At 37.0% G+C, this 20,255-nt stretch overlaps 1 protein-coding gene across 1 annotated transcript; it reads right to left on the reverse strand.

Annotated features, from left to right (window-relative positions):
- Positions 1 to 11,115: 11,115 nt before the first annotated feature.
- LOC128212768 (uncharacterized) lies at positions 11,116 to 19,852 on the reverse strand. Its single transcript, XM_052918072.1, has 4 exons — positions 19,745 to 19,852; positions 17,905 to 18,021; positions 12,799 to 12,900; positions 11,116 to 11,301 (listed from the first exon to the last, which is right to left on the reverse strand). Exons 1-4 carry the CDS (start codon positions 19,787 to 19,789, stop codon positions 11,179 to 11,181), a joined length of 387 nt encoding a protein of 128 aa, XP_052774032.1. The 5' UTR covers positions 19,790 to 19,852; the 3' UTR covers positions 11,116 to 11,178.
- Positions 19,853 to 20,255: the final 403 nt, after the last annotated feature.

The raw sequence follows: 20,255 nt of genomic DNA on the forward strand, positions 1-20,255 counted from the left end.
AAAAAATATGTCAGACAAGCGTTTGTTTGACGGTCTAGCTTGACCCTGTGATCACAGTTGAAATCTAGTTCTAGCTTTATGATAAATCCAATATTAACCCCTCATTTATACACGTTCAGCAAAAAGGTAACGGTGATGATGGCATTGTCTCAGATTTAGGAAAATTTCGTATATGAGTCTTTTACAATGCCCCCTTCACTTTATTCATTAACTTTGAGTACAGCAGACGTCAATTACAGTATGTAATATTTGTAGGAAGTTAAACTTGCAACTGGTATCACAGTTTAACTCTCTTTCTGGCTCCGGTGGTGCAAATTCCTTTCTACGCATTTATTGCAGTATTTCTTTGCTTTATCATCGACTTTACACCTAACAGGTATTCAGTAAAAAAAAAAATTGTCGCGTTCAAGTGCCGTATAACTAAGTCAATGTTACTCAATTATATGAGGAATGCTGAATATATGCACATAAATTATAGGTTGTTGTATTATTGCCTGGATTTAACCCTACCTCGATGGTATATAGGTAATTGGTTTCCGTGCTCATACTGTAACTTTGTCATGTTTGAGGAGATTTTTAAATTTTACACCGGATGGTAAGCACATAAATGCGACTCGTGGAGTGCAATCTCGAAGTTCAGGGTCACATTCAAATGTTATTTACCCACCACTGTAAAATAAGTGGTCCATGTAAACTGTGGTGAATTAAAAATATATTTGAGTTTGACTCGAGTCGAATTTTGCTTTTATGCATATAGAAATATAGAACTAAATAAAACAAAATATTTAGGGCAGTTTAATTCATTCTATATGAAGAAAACTTACATCAATATATTTATAAAATAATGCAATGAGATATAATCAATGAGTTTTAATCATCATAAGTATAGCTTACCTAAATTTTCTTTACAAATAATGCTTATTAAACATTGTATTGTAAAATATTATGAGATGATTTCATTAAAAACCATATATACAAGCGTTATTTGTCATCAGCGGTGCTTTTATATAATATAAAAATAGTGTATTGTTTAATGTCATTCATTGTTTTAGATTCGACTTCGAACAAAATTTGAACAAAATGTCCGGATGGTCTGTAATCAATACTTTTACGGCCTTGACCATTTACAAGGATACAAATAGAAACGAATAAGTATCTTTTTCGAAATTAACAAAACGAAGTTACATTGAGTTTGGTGCCGACTTTATTAAAGATATTCAAGAAGCTTTTGTTACATATCAAGCATAAATGCTCATAAAGCTTAAACGTCACAGAAAATGTTAAGCTTCCATCGAGCTGTCATTTCCATCGGCCCATATAAGGCGAAAATCCAAAGTAATACCTTATTATTATTAAAGGTATATGTGTTGTCTTCTATTCACCTTTTCGACATTACTTCCCTTATCAGCCGTGAAGTAGATCTGGGGATATGCGCACGCATCGGTGTAAATTTCCGCTATCAAATCAACAGAAAACTGCCACATATCAGCTCAACTTTTCTACCAAATATTATTATGGGAAAGAAACGAAAGGGACCAGATGAACCAATAAACGACTCAGTGAGTATTTAACTACAAGTCTCTTTTTGTGTGTGTGTTTTCACACTATTAATGCTAAATTGAACGTTCAAACACGGAGCCCTTAATCAATGTTCAGTCATTCAGTCGATTGTTGGCTGTGTTTAAAAAAGGGTTTTTATTTATATTAATTGAAGTTTATCATTTTAAGATATGTTTAATAAAAAATGAAATAGTTTCTGACATTATCTTATTGTATTTTACTTCACATTTATATGTGATGGTATTTTACTGTTTACTGTGTTCGTTTGTAAAACCTAAGCTCAGAAATGGTTTTTGGCATTTCTGATCTTCAAGAATTTCAGAACCCAGCTAAGCATCTCATCAATTTTATTACTTAAAGTAAATTAATCACCATGGGTCTATGCCTGGCCCGAGCTTACCCCAGAAAATAATTAATGTGCAACATAAATAAGTGTGTGTGTGTGTGTGGGGGGGGGTTATGACCTCACTGAACTTCCATATTTAGTCCAGGTAGGCGACAAGAAATTAATTGATAGATTTTTATCATCTCCCTTTTTAAGCTGCCCTTTTAATATTATTAACTGAATTAAATATGTTGAACAAGGGTCTGCATTTGCATATCGGTCCAGTTCTGTCCGGGATCAGCGTTTAATTAAACCTACGTTGTCAATGTAGAACATTCACATGTAAAAAAGGAGAATTGTTATGATAGTGTTTGCGAATTGTATAGAAACACATGTATATGGTCCCTTTTGCAGTAAAAAAAGGCATGAACACATGTTCAAATGTGATCTAAGAAATATAAAAAAGTAAATATGTAACTCCCCACCCCCAAAAAAGAGTAGGATAAAAGTCTAGCAATGAATTTATAGACTGCAAGCATCAGCTAGTTCACATTTATATTTAAACATAGTTTTAGTATTTGTATAATACTGATAACACATTCTTGTGATTTATTATTTCAGGTCACGATTCCACAGACCTTCCGTGACATCAACAACTTGACCAATGTGGAACTAAACGGTATACTGTGCCAGCTGCACCTCCAAACAAAAGGCAAACGGGTACATAGATACACTGTTCTGGAAAGACATCTCAACCTTAAGACACATGATGGAGATGTTTGCGACCCATTCCTCCAAACACTGAGTGACATCCATAGTTTAAGAGATGGATGGACGAAAGACTTAAGACAAGTTCCAAACATCACACTGGAACAAATTAAATGTTACTTGAATGCAGCCCATGACATCGCTGAAGAAGAACGTGATGGCTGCTTTGATGCCAGTCTACGAGCCTACAACGCCCTGCGTGCATATGATCTGTGGGAGTCCGGTCATATAAGTGGATATCAATTTAATCCCCTTAGTGACATGGACGATCACTGTGCCTTGATGTGCCTTGCGAATCCTTCAGGGGACACGAGTGGCACACAGTATATGGTAACTGTTGTTCTCAGTGACATTGGCAAACCAATTGGAGGATCTTTTACATGTGTTGGTGGACTTGGGGAAGCCTGTACCCACATTGGTGGTATTTTGTTTGGTATTGAGGACTTTGTGGCTAGAGGTTATAGGGAGTTGCCAGACTGTGAAAGTACAACAGATCTTCTGTGCAGATGGGTGGTGCCAAAGGGGCCAAAAGTTGACCCAAAACCCATTCGAGATAAAAACAGTACAAAAAAATCCAGGAAAGGCGAAAAAGGATAAAGCCTTCATAACAATTAAGTATGAACCTTTGCCAAATCAGTTGCGAGGAGTTAACTATGACAACTTGACAAAACTGCACCAAATTTGCCGTGAGTGAAGGCTGTGGCACCAGCTGTGGTACAAAAATTTAAAGAAGCGGGAGAAGAAAACGTCTCAACTGGAGTTGTACCAGCTTGTCTGTCTCATACAATGCATATAATGGCACCAGAGATAGCTGCAGCAAGAGAAGTCACACTCACAACAAACAAAGAACCATTGACACTGAAAGAAAAACTTAAATGCAATGATGGACAAATTACTGTGAAGTTTTCAAACAGTGAAAAACATTAAATTGAAAAACTGACAATAAAGCAAAAGGACTCTGTGCATTGGTTCAATCATAGGCAAGATATTGTAACCTCGTCAAATTTCCATCGTGTAGCAAGCAATGCTAGGGTAGTTGCAAAGAAAGGCCCTAATCAAGCAACACATTTACTTGTGTCGACTCTAGTGAGTGGTTCAACCTTCAAGGAAAATACAGCAACACGCTATGGCCAAAAACAAGAGCCAAATGCAGTGTCAAATTACCTGCGGATGATGGAGGCAAATCACAAAGACTGTAAAATAAAGAACTGTGTACTTGTTTTATGTACTGTGCATGATTGCCTTGCTGCCTCTCCAGGCAGAATTTTCTCCTGTTCATGCCATGGAAAACGACTGGTGGAAGTAAAGTGCCCATACACATTAGTGGATACCACCAGAACTCTAAAGTATATGGACTTCTTCAAAGAAGATGGAAATGGCTGCCTTACACTGAAAGAGACTAGAAATTCATACTTCGACCAAATTCAGGGTCAGATGGGTGTAACGGGTATTCATCAGAGTGACCTGGTTGTGTATGATGGTAAAACTGTGGAGGTAGTCCCGGTAACATTCAACCCCAAATACTGGGAAAAACTGGCTGGCGCAGTTAGTCAATTTTACCATGATTATCTGTACAGTGCCTTGAAAGAAAATGACATTTCTGCCAATGTGTCAAGGAAGAAAGTGCAAAGTGAAATAAGTGCAATAACAGACCGCTTCCCATGTGGAAAATGAGGAATACTTTTAGAAGAGATTGTAGCGAATGATGAACAAGCAAGCATCGGCTAAGCACCACGATACCAGATTTCAGTTAGACGGATATTCAGCTGCCGTGTCAACATCATTCGCCTGTACATTCTTCACATGAATGTGTCGTTTGTTAGACGATTTCAGTTTCACCCATTTTTCATTTCAAGTCCATAAACTTGACGTATTAAAGAGATGCTTTGTTTCCAGTTGTATTTTTCAGAATCGCCACTTGTTAGAAGCATTTTCTTAAAGGAACAATAAGCGCTGTCAAGTTTAATATTTATGTGAAAAGCTACAGAAACAAGCTCAGCAGCAAGAAATTTAAACATAAACCCCATACCCCCAAAAACATAAAATCCCATACATGAAACATGGAATAACAGCTCAAAACTCCACAAACAACACAGTGCATATATACTATATAAAAAAAACTAGGTATGTTTATCAAGGATTTTTAGGCTCCGCCTTCGTACGGTCAGTAAAATGAAATTTACTGGGGGTTTAAACAAGGTTGTCTGCACAACCCCACTCTTATCCTAACAATCCCGAATAATATAATAACGAAAATTGTACAAATTTCCAGGAGTTTCTAAAACAAATGACCTTTTAGTTTTTGCCAAAATTTCGATTAAAATAGGATTTATTTTACAAATTATTAAGAGTTATTTCTCTAAGGAACAGGTCTGTCAGGAATAACTTGTAATTCATGTTCACCCAAAAAGGGGTTTCGGGCCAAAAATCCCGTTACTGAGCACATACACAATTTAAAAAGACTAGGGGAGTTTATCGAGAATTGTTAGGTACCGCCTTAAAACGTAAATTTACTGGGTGTTTAAAATAGCGAGTGGTCCAAATGTGCGTGTTTTATTATGGAAAAGAAAATCCAAGGTTGTTCCATTGGAATATGTAGAAAAACATGGAAAATAGAAAGACGAAGAATAATTTAAGACTTCATTGTAACAAAACTACATGCCTTCAACGATATACATTGAAAACGTTCAAAGAATTGTAGCCACTGCTGAAATGGCTTTACATTTTATTGTTTTAGTTTAAGTTTAGTAGTGCTGGATTTTATTGTCGACAATAATGTTACATTTCTTAGAACTGAGAGCTTCGATGAAATGTCACAAGTTCCGAAGGTTGTAAGGGGCTTTCTTAGATTTCTTAAATTTGACTGAGTTTTTCGATTGTTAAATCCACCGTAAAGCTTCCATGTAATGAATTTATTTGTAGAAATGAATCATCGCTTGGACGTTTTAGTTAAAATCAGTAACTTTAAAAGATATGCCTTGAGCGTTTTTTAAGTCTTGAGTTGAACCAAAATAGATTACATTTAAGTGCTGTCAGTATTAAATCCAGTCCAATCAGTCTAAACATTTTGCATTCCACCATGAACTAATTTGAAAGTAAAACAAACCGCAAGCACCAGTACAATAGTTAGTAAGTACTTCTAAGACAGTCAATCGTAAGTGGCACAACTTGTAGTTTTTATTGCAATAGTTATGGGCCTTTTTAAATATGGGCGTAAATGTGTATAGTAGCATTTGCTACAACATTCATTTCAACATAATGCACGGTTTTGAGCAATGGCCTTTGAGAAAGTTATCGCAAACCGACGTCGACATCGATAAAAAGACTATCACAATAATAATATTTAGACATTAACGTCACTTACTTGTTTGTTTACATCGGTTGTGACCCGTGTGAGAACCTCTTTAAGTCACGTGATTCCTCACCCTAAAAAACTCAACCTTTGTTAAAAACGGACAACTAAACATCACTGACTAGTGTGACATGAATCCGACTACAAATTATATAACTGTTGTAACCACCCATCGGATGCATAGCTGTCAAAGAAAAAAATAAATAGCATGTCATCTACCTAATAATTATGATTCTTCAAAATATCAGACACCTTTCCACTTAATATCATAATCGGTGACATGTGATTCAATGTCCGCATAATTTTATATAACATAACGACATAGGTATGGCAAGCCTTGTAGGACCTTATTATTCCCAGATCATATTCTTCACAGGTCTGGGAAAAATAGGATCATGTTCTTCACAGTTTCACTGTGTCATATATGATTGACCAAAATGGTGGTAAGCAAGAGAATCATATTCTTCACAGGTTTTGGCGATGACTTTGCTGTTTGATAAATTTGATATTAAAAATGTAATACTAAAAAGAAATAAAAGATAATAAAAATAAAATAATAATTATAAAAGCATGATAAAAGTAAGATAAAAAGAAGAAGAAGAAAAAGAAGAACAAGAACAAGAAGAACAAGAACAAGTATAACAAGAACAAGAAGAAAAAGAACAACAACAACACGTATTCTTAAAAGTACGCCTTATAAAAACAATAAAACATATTCTTACAACAACAATAACAACAACACCACCACCAATTCTTGAAACTAAAATTTTCTCGTATTTATCTTGGTCGGATTGCGTCCCCGAGGGTGAATTGTTACACTATCGTAAATGCTCGAGCATATCAGGCAAGCTCGGAACAGAACTATCTTTAAACCAAAGCTGTTCTAGCACTGTGGCATTCACTGCTTGCCCGAAATTTAGCCGTTGAAAGCGTTGGAAATACTTTTTCCAGTACACCTGTCTATGCCAACACAACTTACGACAACAAACACAATGCCATCTACCTTTACTGGGCATACACCAACTATTAAGGTGCCAACAAGAACCAATACTATTCTTACTTATACCACTAATACCCGTACAGCAACAACATAAAAAAATAAAACAACTATCTCTACAACAACCGCCACTGTGCCTACAACTGCAGCCAACTAACAGCAACAACAACAACAGAAACGACAACAACATAATCAACGATGTTTTATGACTAGAAAATATACGCATACATGTATTTCAACAAAATATTTCTGCAATACTGGAAATAGCAATCTGTGACAAATGTGACTCAGTTGTAAAATTTACTTTTTGTGTTAAGAAAATGATGCAATTTTTTACCTGTGAGGAATGTGATTTCATGGTAGATAAAAAACCGGCATCGATCACAAATTTCCCAGGAGATGTGACAACTATGTTCGAAATGTGTGACAAATGAGATCTTATTTTTTCCAGCTGTGAATAATAGGATCCTATTTTTTCCAGGTGGGAAGAATATGATCTGGGAAAAATAAGGTCTTACAAAGCCTTATTTGAACAGCAACATGGAATGTGTAGCCGCTGATTTAACAAAACGGTTTACGAAATAGGGAGGCAAACAATGTTATTTAGAGAAATTAATTATACGCCATAAAATGACAAGACGATGGGAATTAGAGATAATTTAGAAAATGTCATCATGTTCTCAAAGATGAAAACAGAAAGTTAACATCGTCGATATTCACCGTCACGCAATATTCGACCATGTAACAAAAACAATAAATACATCTATTATTTTTTTGCAGACATCAGAATACGGTCGGGATGACAAACATGTCGGCGTCTCTTCGTGGAACGATGATAAATCGAGTTTGGAACTTGCGTCAAAAGAAATGGACGATATTAAAGGAAATACAGGACTTGTGAGAAATGATGATTGGAGTTTAGAGAAACTTAACATAGGACGATGGAAAAGCCAACGTTGGCAGCTTGAAAGTCTGGCCGATTCCGATTACCTCACTCACTCTTTGTCAAAGAGGTTTTCTGATGATGACGCTGATGCTGATGATGATTATGAAAGTTTAGGTGACGGTTATAGCGTCTCTGATGCTGCGGCGTATTTGGGCTTCTTGCATGCTTTCGGTATTCCATCCGATGAAGCTTTAAACGACGAAGGTATACATGGCGACCTTGACAAAAGGCATGCGTTAAGATGGACCATGATTCATCAAAAGTTATCTTCTCTGTCTAGCAAGCGTTCTGCTGAGCTTGATAAAAGAATGGACAGTAGGTGGCGTCTTATACAGAACAAAATTAACCAATTGAATGGACTCACGTATAAGCGATCAAGGACTGGTTTTGAAAGTGTCGACGACAACTACAACGCCATAGACAAACGACATCTTGGCCGCTGGAAAAACAGAAGCTGGCTAACAAACACTATCAAACGAACAGCTAATTGTTGTTTGAACATGCATGTTTGATAACCATTAGTGATTTAAATAGTTCATGCTGTTCCGAAAGCATAGTTTGGTCCTCCATTTAATTGAAATGTATGTCACATTAAAAAAATGCCGTAGTGACCGGTTTCACGAAAAACTAAGACGGAAAGTAATTTTCTGCATTGAATTATGATGGTAAAGTTGGAAGGTAGTTGGGAGTTTGGGATTCCGATATTCACTTTCTTACTTGTTGACAGTTGGGGATTCGAATATTCTACCTCCTTCTTGTTTCCAGTTGAGGATTCGGAAAATCAGAGATAAATGTTGATGTTTGTATTAAGCTACTCGACTATTTCCAGTTGGTTATATGCGAATATCCAACTTCCATGCATATGTAAAGAAATCAAACTGTTAATGTGTTTTTATTCATGTACAAATATATATCTGTGAGACAAACAATGTTTTAAATCACTATTTTTCATACATTCACCAGTCGGATATAAGACAATTTCCAGTCGATTATTCGCGAATACACAAAATGTATTCAACTACCAACCAGTCGGGAGTTGGGGATTCAGATTATGTCTTTTTATATGGTTTGAAAGGTCATATATGGGAAATTCACACGCCAAATCTATGTTTATACATGTACACATATGTATCTTCGGAACAAATATTGTTTTAAATTGTTTTTATTCTTATACTCTCGCCAGTCGGATATACGTCCAATTCCAGTCTGTTATTCACGAATACTGTATCCAACTACCAACCAGTTGCAAATTGGGGATTCAGAGTTTGTCTTGTTTATAGTTAATTGGTATACATGTAAAGAATTGACACTCCAAATTTTTGTTTATGCATGTACACAAATTTTTCGTAAAACATAATGTTTTGAATCACTATTATTCGTAAATTCGCCAGTCGGATATTCGACTATTTCCAGTCGGTTATTCGTGAAAATGTACCTACTACAAGTCGGTAGTTGGGGATTCAGATTCTGTCTTGTTTGTGGTTGAAAGGTGCCTATTTTCTCATCTAACTTAACTGCTGGTTTTACGTTCTCAAATATCAAAAATATAAAGCTGTTTCGACTGTAAAGATCACCTAATAGTTTCAAAATAACAACTGTTATTCTATTTGTTCCTGCCAGCTCGCCTGGTTTCAATAACTTGTTCAGAAACTTCCTCTCACTTTTGTCGACTGAGATGTGCGTAAGCGTCCTAGCGTAGTGTTTTTGTTGAAACAATGTTATCTTAACCCTCCATCAGATGCAACAACAATGTTCATATCACGTATGCAATTTCTGAAAGTGTTTTTAATTATTTTGTTAATAGATTTATCCAGGGCAGCTCTTTTTCGAGAAATATTACAGTAGTGATAACTGCCCCCGCACGCTCTTTGACAAATTTTAGGAATTCAACCATGCATGACAGTTATGGACTAGGCACGATCCACTTCCATCTTACTTTATTAACACGTATGCTGCTTCAAACGTTGATTACGCATCAGGTACAGATGACAAAATATCGCTTTTGTTCCGCGTTGGTTTTGACCAGAATTATGATCCTTTATGATTTTTCCTCTATATATAGAGTTAAGAGTTAAGTGAAAAAATGTATTTATTAAACTCCCTTCATATCGTTTGGAGAAATTTCTTCAAACGTTTGTAGATGATTAAACATGATGTGGAGGTCACCATTAAGGATGTTTTTTTCTGTTTCATCCTTTTAGACCAAAATTGCAGCCCTTTGTTATGCTTGGATTCAGACACATTCTTAACACTACAAGTACTAAATACAATGAAATAGCTAGATGACATGTAAAGTCGTAGGGATTAATAAGTGAACGAGCCTGTCTTGATCATTAAGATCTTCAGATCATCTAACTGAATTTGAACGCAACCTCATTGGCTGACACATTGCCAACTCGAAATATGATGCAAGGATTGTGTTTCAGATGAATAGAAAATGCAAACCAGTACTTAATGATTGCATGTCTGCAATTTCATAGCAACAAAAAGTGGATTGTATTCTAGGTTAATTCAAAGACATAATACAGTAAGAGCTGTCACAGTCACGTGACAACTGCCACCGATCGGGCCTTATTAGACTGATTGGCATTATTAAGGCAGAATGTATGTTTGTAAAACACCTATGCATCCCATGGCAGCCAAAAGACAAGAACAAACAAAGCAATACCTAAGGTGGATTCAAATATTTCAGACAGAGGAAACGAAAGTGTCTCATGAGAAGGTATGGGGTTATTTTGAGAATACAAGAGATGTAATAGTTCATACACAGAGGAGAGAGGAGATTTGTACAATATGTTTAAAGATGAACTCTTACGCCAAAATAAGCAGGCAAACAATTAAAACATTTGTTTTAATTTACCGAAAATGATGAATAAATATTGAAAACAATGGTTCTTATGAAGGATACCGTGTTAAGTTTGAATGAAAGGTGCATCAAACGCGGTATTTCTACCTCCTCAGACTATCGTTGATCGCCGAAAATCATTTGTGTGTTTCAGCTATTGAATACACGGTTACAATCTTGTAATCAGTAATTGATGTTTTCCAAAAAATGCATTATTTAAGTTAGTAGTTAAAGAAAGGTTTATCACTCAAAATTTAGGTCTGTTATATTGATTTGAAATACATGTACGAGTATTACATTATTACAGTAGGACCGGTAATGCTAAAATTCTGAACTTTAATGATCTAGCGTTTCACAATGGACTCTGGTCATATGACCACCGACATTATTGAGTGACGTCATGATATGTGGTCACTTTCCTCCCGCAGGCTTGGACAAGATGATGATCAAGCGAGTCCTTCGATACCGTGGTCAAGGTTCCGGTGGTCAGCAGGTTCACCAACTTCAACTGAAAATCGTTAATCCAGTTATACATTAAAAGTCGGCTTACATGAAAGGGAGTGGTTTACAATGGTTTTTGAAAAGAACACAAGATGAAAAATAATTTAATGTGTATTTCCACTTCTATCAAAATATGTTTCTCTATACCGATTTTCACAAACATTAAAACTTATCAGCAAGGTTGAACACAACCATTAGTAAAACTTATTAAGTGAACAACATCATCAGTTACTACCCCTTTCATAAAGTATATCAATAACCCTCTATAGCATGTGGTATAATTCGATAATTGACTGGGGACAATCGGTGAACCGGTTGGCACAAGGCTGCATTTGAACTCCAGTTACTTTCAAAGCTGTTTTCATAAACAATATTTGCTTCATATCCATTAAGTAAAACAGTAAAGGAATTAAATGACATCTATTTTTAAGGTTCCATTGTGGATATTTGTTGTCATTGTTTGGCATAAAGCACAACGTTGGCTTCTTGTGAGATTTGAGGAAGTCTGGAAAACTACACAGTTTGCTTTAAATGGAGTTTCAAAAAGCAAGATATGACATGGTGCACCAGGGCGTACATATTTTAAGAATTTAAATGTCTGTGAACACCTACCTCAAAGACTGCCATCCCTATGTTAATGTATACACACCTCTATGACTGCCATGCCTACACAAGATGCACATTTGTCGAGAAAATATGTCATGTCTGCATCAGTGAACTCCTACCTCAAGAGATGACATGGCCGCCTCAGTGTTCATCTACCTCATCATATGTCATGTCTGCATCAGTGTTCATCTACATCATCATGTGTCATGTCTGCATCAGTGTTCACCTACCTCACCGTACGTCATGTCTGCATCAGTGTTCACCTACCTCACCGTATGTCATGTCTGCATCATTGTTCACCTACCTCACCGTATTTCATGTCTGCGTCAGTGTTCACCTACCTCACCGTATGTCATGTCTGAATCAGTGTTCACCTACCTCAAGAGCTGTCATGACTGCATCAGTGTTCACCTTACTCATCATGTGTCATGTCTACATAAGTGAACTCCTACCTCAAGAGCTGTTATGACCGCATCAGTGTTCACCTATCTCACCAAATGTCATGTCTGCATCAGTGTTCCCCTACCTCATCGTATGTCATGTCTGCATCAGTGTTCACCTACATCACCGTATGTCATGTCTGCATCAGTGTTCACCGATCTCACCGTATGTCATGTCTGCATCAGTTTTCACCTACCTCGAGAGATGTCATGTCTGCATCAGTGTTCACCTACCTCATCATATGTCATGTCTGCATCTTTGTTCACCTTCTTCACCAAGTGTAATGTCTGCATTAGTTTTCACCTACCTAAAAAGGTGGCATGACCGCATCAGTGTACACCTATCTCAAGATATGCCATGTCTGCATCCGTGTACTCCTACCTCAAGAGCTGTCATGACCGCATCAGTGTTTTACCACCTAATTGGATGCCATTTCTGACTAAGTATGTCTACTTACCTCAAGAGCGGTCATGCCTGCATCAGTATGAACGTCCTGTCTTTCCGCCAAGGAAAGGGCGAAGATGTAGCAGTTTGTTTCCTTCGATAAAACCATCTGGTGCTGTAATAATCCAATGTTGAATATTTTACTGATTTATGAATATTAGTTAGATAACACTTTGCAAATTTCTTTAAATAAAAATATTGAAAAACAATCGCAAATTTATGTTAGGAATACCATATGTAACAGAACCTTTTGAAGGATACCTGTATGTAGAAATTATGTCAAGTACATTAAAAGATGGAACAATGGAAAGAAAAGAAAAAAGAAATTGTCAAAAACTAAAATAGAATTAACATTATTGTGTAAAATGCATTGAATCTTACTTACTGATGTATCACATCGCTTACTACATTTGCATCTTTTGCTTTTTTTGCGCATTTTTCCATTTCGAAATTTACAAGGGTTGTCTACCACGTTAATCCTTGTAAGTTTAATCAAAGTGCTGAAAGCACTGATGGACTAGGGCTTCATTTAGGGGAAAGTTGACAACTATGTTCTAAGCATTGAAAAAATCGGCTCACATCACAAGGGGTCACTGTTTAATGGGCTAGCTTAAACTTTTGACTTAAATTGCTTGCAAGCTGCAAAGGAAATTTGATAATCTCGTTAAGTGTGTGTAGAGTGAGGGGGCGGGGTGTGGGGCTAAAGCGTTAAATCAGATAAAGTCATAGTTCTTTTGAATTTCTCAAAGTCGTTTAATAAGACTTGTACAAATTAATTTACGTGTTTGGCGTATGTTAACCAAAGTACACATACTTCTTTAATTTGATCAAATATTTTATATCAAAGGTCTGTTGTTTGCAGTTTCAGAGAAGGTTTTCAATGATGTAATTATATACTATATAGAAAACCTGTCACTTCTTTTTCAGGGGAGCTTTAAACCACAGAGCCATACTATGAACAATCTATGTAAAAGACATCTACATTGTACACGTATGTCAGACTGCATGCACAATGCTATTAGGAAGCAGTTTTTATTTGAAAAGTGAAGAATTATTTTCTACCTCTTAATTAGTGTTTGGTATTCAATTAATATAAAATGTTACCATGATAACTTAGTGCTGTTGATAAATATTAGGCACTGCCTTCTGTCTCATGCTATTCTTATTACTGCTACAGACTTTTGTAAAAAGCAAGTTGAGTAGACTAAGATGAGATGAATATCGTTCATCAAGTATGAAATATTGAAATGTCTTTTAAATACATTGACCATCAAATTTCATAACATGGTGTCAGCAGTTCATCACACTGCTTGTGAGAATGGAATACCAAACATAATCATATTCTTTATTATATACCCATCATCAATCCACATGCAATACATATCACAAAATACTTTAACCCATATTCTGCTCCAGTGTAATACGGCCATATACCACTCTTGTGACGTCACGTCATAACAAGTATGTTGCGCAATATTAAATTGACGTCATTAAACCAATGAGTGCATCCTTAAAATGCAATTTATTATGCAAAGATGTGGCTTCTAAGTGATCAAATCAGTAATGTATATAATAAAAGGATTATTAGTACTGCGTTTTGATCCGGATATGGCGGAATGTCATATTCGATTCTGGTAGTTTTTTGTAGATTTTACTCGGCTTTTGCCTTGTGAAAACCGAATCTGCAAAAATCTACTTGAGTCGAATACAACCTCCTTGATCAAAACGCAGTACTTATAACCCTATTATATACAAAACCTGTTACCCCATGGACAGAGCATCTTTAACCCACAGGGCCATTGTAACTTTGAACAATCATTGTATGCAGTACTTATAACCCTATTATGTACAAAACCTGTTACCCCATGGACAGAGCATCTTTAACCCACAGGGCCATTGTAACTTTGAACAATCATTGTAAAAGACAACTACAAGTCAGACTACATACAAGATGCTAAGGAAGTAGTTTGGAAAAATGAGAATTATTTTCTCCGTCTTAATTTGTATGCATTAGATAACTCAATAAATGCAGCAGTTGACCATTCTTGTATTGTCCTCTGTCACTGTCCTGATAGCTCCCTATCTCAATAGTTGCAAAAGGTTGTAGGTTCATGATTCCCTGGTCCAATATGTCATACAGAAAGAAGATGTTGAATGTAGAATCAAGAAGCTTTCTTTTCAGGCACTTCGAATTGAATAGTACTGTAACATTTGGAGTGCCTAGAATTTGTTGGATTCGTAGGCAACATGTATCAGGTGTTGCAGTATATTTGGCAAATACTTTTCACCCGTCCTTGTAAATCTAAAAAAGCTTTCATTTTGCAAAAGTAGTTCATATAACTATAATAAGGTTGCTAAATCAGAGTTTGAATAATTCTGAAAACTAGGTGTGCCTTTAATCGCAGCAATTTGAACTCCAACTCATAATGTCAATTAAGCTGGTTAAGCAATACTGCAGTTCCTTGGTATGGGGATTGCTTTATTTACTTGAATAAACAAACATTTCCTGCGTTGGATAGTACAATGTATCTTTGATTTGGATTGTAAAATATAACTTATATAAATAAATATATATTCTTAACTTTTAATATGTAATTAGACAATTAGTTAATTTTTCAACTGCGCACCAAAACCCTGAATCTGAATACACAAGCTAATGCATCAGTCAATTGTAACCATGCCCCCCCCCCGGTCCCGGAATAGCAGGGACTTTTATTTTCGGTCCAGCCAACCCCAGCTAAATTCCCCGCCCTGCGGAGATAATCTGGTGGTTAAGTCCCCACCAAATGCACCCGCACCCAAGGGACATTAGGTTAAGCCCCATCCACACTGTATTTTCCGGGAAGACCCGGCACTGCGGAGCCTACTGAAAGGCAAAAACATGGCCCATTTCGACGGCTATCCCCGGTATACCCCCGGATGTGGGAGCCGTGGTTACAATTGACTGGTGCATAATGATCCTTGTGATCCAATATCATGCCAAGACGATTTCTGTTCTAACATTGCCAGGTGAGTTATTCTTAAGCATAAAAAAGCCTGGACAGTATTTGAGAAAGACTGTTGTGAGGTTAAATCTTCATTACTTCACTATTCCACAACATTGGGTGATAATGGAACTTTATTGAATATTTTGATTTTAATTGTGTTCCCTAAACGCCACAAGTCAACTGATTAATACAAATTAATTCAATTCTATCTCCACAATATTCGGCACTGCATTGTTAAATAAAACTCAAAAGTTACACTTGTAAATTATATAACATAATACCTTTCCCTCAAATATTTCACAAATTTATATTGATATATCAACAACAATGCATCACCAAACTGTATCTCTGACTGATTATTGATTTTCATTCTTGGCTAGAAAACAAAAAGTGAGCACAAAGCGTCTTCAGAAAAAGAACTTGTAATGTATGCACCAGTCAGTTGTAACCACGCCCCCCCCCCCCCCGAAGGGAACAGCAGGTACTTTGACTTTCGGTCCAGCCAGTCCCCGGTAAAATCCCTGCCCTGCGGGAACGAACTGGTGGTAAAATCCCGTGAATAACCCCGCACCCCGGGGATCTAAGGTAAGAGCAATTCCCTGATATAATTTGCGGGAAGACAAAACCACGTTATCTCCCGGCATTGCGAGGACACTTCCATAACTTTAATGTTGATATTTTTTTATGTTTACAACACATTGAACAAGTCCAAAAAGGTAATATATAATTCGCTGAAGTTCTTTAGCTACGAGGACACCTGAAAGGTTAAAACACAGCCCTTTCCACCCCCCCCCCCACCCCCGTATATTCCCAAGGGGCCGTGGTAACAATTGACTGGTGCATTATACGAGAGGAAATCAAAATTGAGCAGGCAAGATTGTTTTACCTACGGCGATGGTTTATCACAATGTCATTGAACAAAATGTACTTACACTGAGAGTGGCTCCAAGACTTTTCTATACACATAGGTAAACAATCATCTCATTCATAAGCCAGATGCTGTGCACATATTCATACATTTGGCTTCATTTAGAATGAAAATTACAGTAGACTGGTACCCTGATTTACTTTTCCTCAAAAATATTAAGTTATACAGGTACGCGGCATATGGGTTTTAGTTAACATTAATAGTATTTGAACAATAAATACCAAAAATCATGTTGTGTTTGAAAAAGAGCTTAGTGTCATGCAATGATTAGTTAAAAAATAAACTTTGTATCGAAAAGAAAATATCACGGAAACATGCAAATTATGTCGAAAAAAAGAACAGGGACCGACTTCGGATTTTTTTTATTAACAATGGATATCGTTTTTATAAATAAATACCGACATTCTATACAACGGATATTAACAATACTTTTTTAAACAAACTTTCCTGGTTGTTTTCTACTTAGACCGCACACTTTAGTCGCTTTACGTATGAATTCACAAGACATTTCGAATGCGTGATGGGCACCGCGGTTATCTGATACTGGTTTCTTTTTGGATAAAAGAGAAAGAGGGTACCAGTCTATCAATACAGAGCATTGAACGGGAAAATTTCGATGGGTACTTTTCCAATATATTCATATTCTTATTGCATATAATCTGACCGTATGCAAGAACATTCATGTAGTTAACCCGATTAACTCACTCGCTACTTATGAATTTCTTGTGCTTCATTAAAAGAACATACGGTTAGCTTGAATTGTTAGGAGAACTATTTTTATTGGATTTTTTCATTGTAATCAGTTCTGGTACTACTTTGATTATTCAAATTCGCTAACGGCAATCCAATCAAAACACAGCGTATGAATACATTATGTCAGTGAACCCCAGATGCGGCTTGAGAATGCAGATATCGTGAGTATCACTATGAACTAGGCCACAAGTGCCCTAGTCCAAAAATAGCGTTGGTGTGTTTATCTGTACACATAAACAGATGAATGAGTTAAACCCGGAAACCAGTATGCCCTATTTTTAAACAGACAAACACAGATGAAACAGCAACATGATTATTTTAATCATGTAAATTGATGTACTATCGGCCTCCTACTATTTGCCTTTACAATTCTAGGCTTGGTTTGAGTAAATATTGTGCTTGCAGATTTTTTTACCATCTGGTGTCTAGTCCCTTTAAAAAGCTTGCTTACCGTGTGGAAGTCGTAGTAGAATGTAATGGTCGCATGCTCGGCTGGTTCGTGCGTATGCGTGTGGTTGTGTGGATGATGCGTGACATGTGTCGTCATTTCCGGGGGAAGTGTAGCAGCCTAAATAAATGAAAAAATGAGATAATATGACAGTCGGTTAAATATTGATTTTTGCTGTTGTTTTTTGTTGTTGTTAGGTTTAATTTGGCAATTGGAAATGCCCCAGGTCGGGAGCGAACCCTCAATATCGTGGGTAAAAAGCTGGTCCCTTAAACCAAAATATCGTGCGAGAATAGCTGACCCCTTAACCCTAATAATCGTAGGTGAAATGCTGATCCCTTAACCCTAACTATCGTAGGTGAAAAGCCTAACCCCTTAACCCAAAATATCCTGGGTGAAAAGCCTTACCCCTTAACCTTAAATATCGTTGGTGAGAGGCTGACCCCTTAACCCTAAATATCGCGGATGAAAGGCTGACCTCATAATCTTAAATATCGCGGTTGTAAGGCTGATCCCTTAACCCTAACTATCGTGGGTGAAAAGCTGACCCATTAACCCTAACTATCGTGGGTGAAAGGCTGACCCATTAACCCTAACTATCGTGGGTGAAAGGCTGACCCATTAACCCTAACTATCGTGGGTGAAAGGCTGATCCCTTAACCCTAACTATCGTGGGTGAAAGGCTGACCCATCAACCCTAACTATCTTGGGTGAAAGGCTGATCCCTTAACCCTAACTATCGTGGGTGAAAGGCTGACCCATTAACCCTAACTATCGTGGGTAAAAGGCTGACCCATTACCCCTAACTATCGTGGGTGAAAGGCTGACCCATTAACCCTAACTATCGTGGGTAAAAGGCTGACCCATTACCCCTAACTATCGTGGGTGAAAGGCTGACCCATTAACCCTAACTATCGTGGGTGAAAGGCTGATCCATTAACGACTGACCCATTAACCCTAAATATCGTGTGTGAAAGGCTGACCCATTAACCCTAACTCTCGTGGGTGAAAGGCTGACCCATTAACCCTAACTATCGTGGGTGAAAGGCTGACCCATTAACCCTAACTATCGTGGGTGAAAGGCTGACCCATTAACCCTAAATATCGTGGGTGAAAGGCTGACCCATTAACCCTAACTATCGTGGGTGAAAGGCTGACCCCTTAACCCTAAATATCGTGTGTGAAAAGCTGACCCCTTAACCCTAAATATCGTGTGTGAAAAGCTGACCCCTTAACCCTAAATATCGTGTGTGAAAAGCTGACCCCTTAACCCTAAATATCGTGTGTGAAAAGCTGACCCCTAAACTCTGAATATCGTCAGTGGGAAGCTGACCCCTTAACCATATATATCATGAGTGAAAAGCTGACCCATAAACGAAAGATCGTGGGTGAAAAGTGGACACCTTTGCCACAAGTCCACTCTCAACCTCTAAATGCGTTTAGTCATACGTTCTAGTAGATAAAATTGGGAAAATAGATTATATTAAAGGAACTCGTTCACGTTTAAAAGGGTCAGATATAGAATAAAATAATTTCGGGAAATGTGAATAAAATGCCTATTTCGATAATAGAACACCATCAAAACTTCAAATTAAAGCAAAACTGTTCCGTATCATTTTAAATATGACAGAATATGTTGTTTTGGACCGAAAAGTAAGTAACGCTATTGAAAATTGAAAGGTTTAAGACATACATGTACATTGTTATGTTCAAGTGAGTATTACGTTAATTTTTGTCTTAAAATTACGTAAAATAACTCAATTTTAACAAAGCTAAAACATAATTAGTTACAGACATAAAATCTGTGAGCGAGTACCTTTTAAAACCGATGTTAAAAACTTACCAAAGAGCATGCCACGATCGCGGACAGCAGAACATACTTCAACATTTTGGCTGGCGTTGTGTTTTGACGACCACGGAGTTCTAATTTGAGCAAATTTTAGAATAGAGTAATAGCTGTTTAAATTTGTAGATAAAAGGTGTCTTATCTTCTTATCACTAAGTTTTACCCTATAAAAGTGTCAATGTACTCATTTATACTCATATCGTGTCATCTTAATACAAAAGTAGGCAGCGTAACCTACACTGGCGTTCCAAAATCGGCAACTCAAAACAAGCCTAGAATTATCAAACCGAGCTAGTATGGGGCCGATAATATAAGTATCTTTCATGGCCGAAAGTGTAAGATGGGTTCATCCCAACCCGAGCGTAGGGTGTTTTGCGGAAACGAGGTTTACCGAGTGGTAAGAGCGCGAGGGTAGGGATGAACCGTTCTAACACGAGCGGCTATGGTAGATGATTTTTTCCTCCCACCTCAGTTTAAGAATATAAAGTTGAAATGTCACTTGCGTATA

The sequence above is a fragment of the Mya arenaria genome, chromosome 13 (assembly GCF_026914265.1).
Source record: "Mya arenaria isolate MELC-2E11 chromosome 13, ASM2691426v1".
NCBI lineage: Eukaryota > Metazoa > Mollusca > Bivalvia > Myida > Myidae > Mya > Mya arenaria.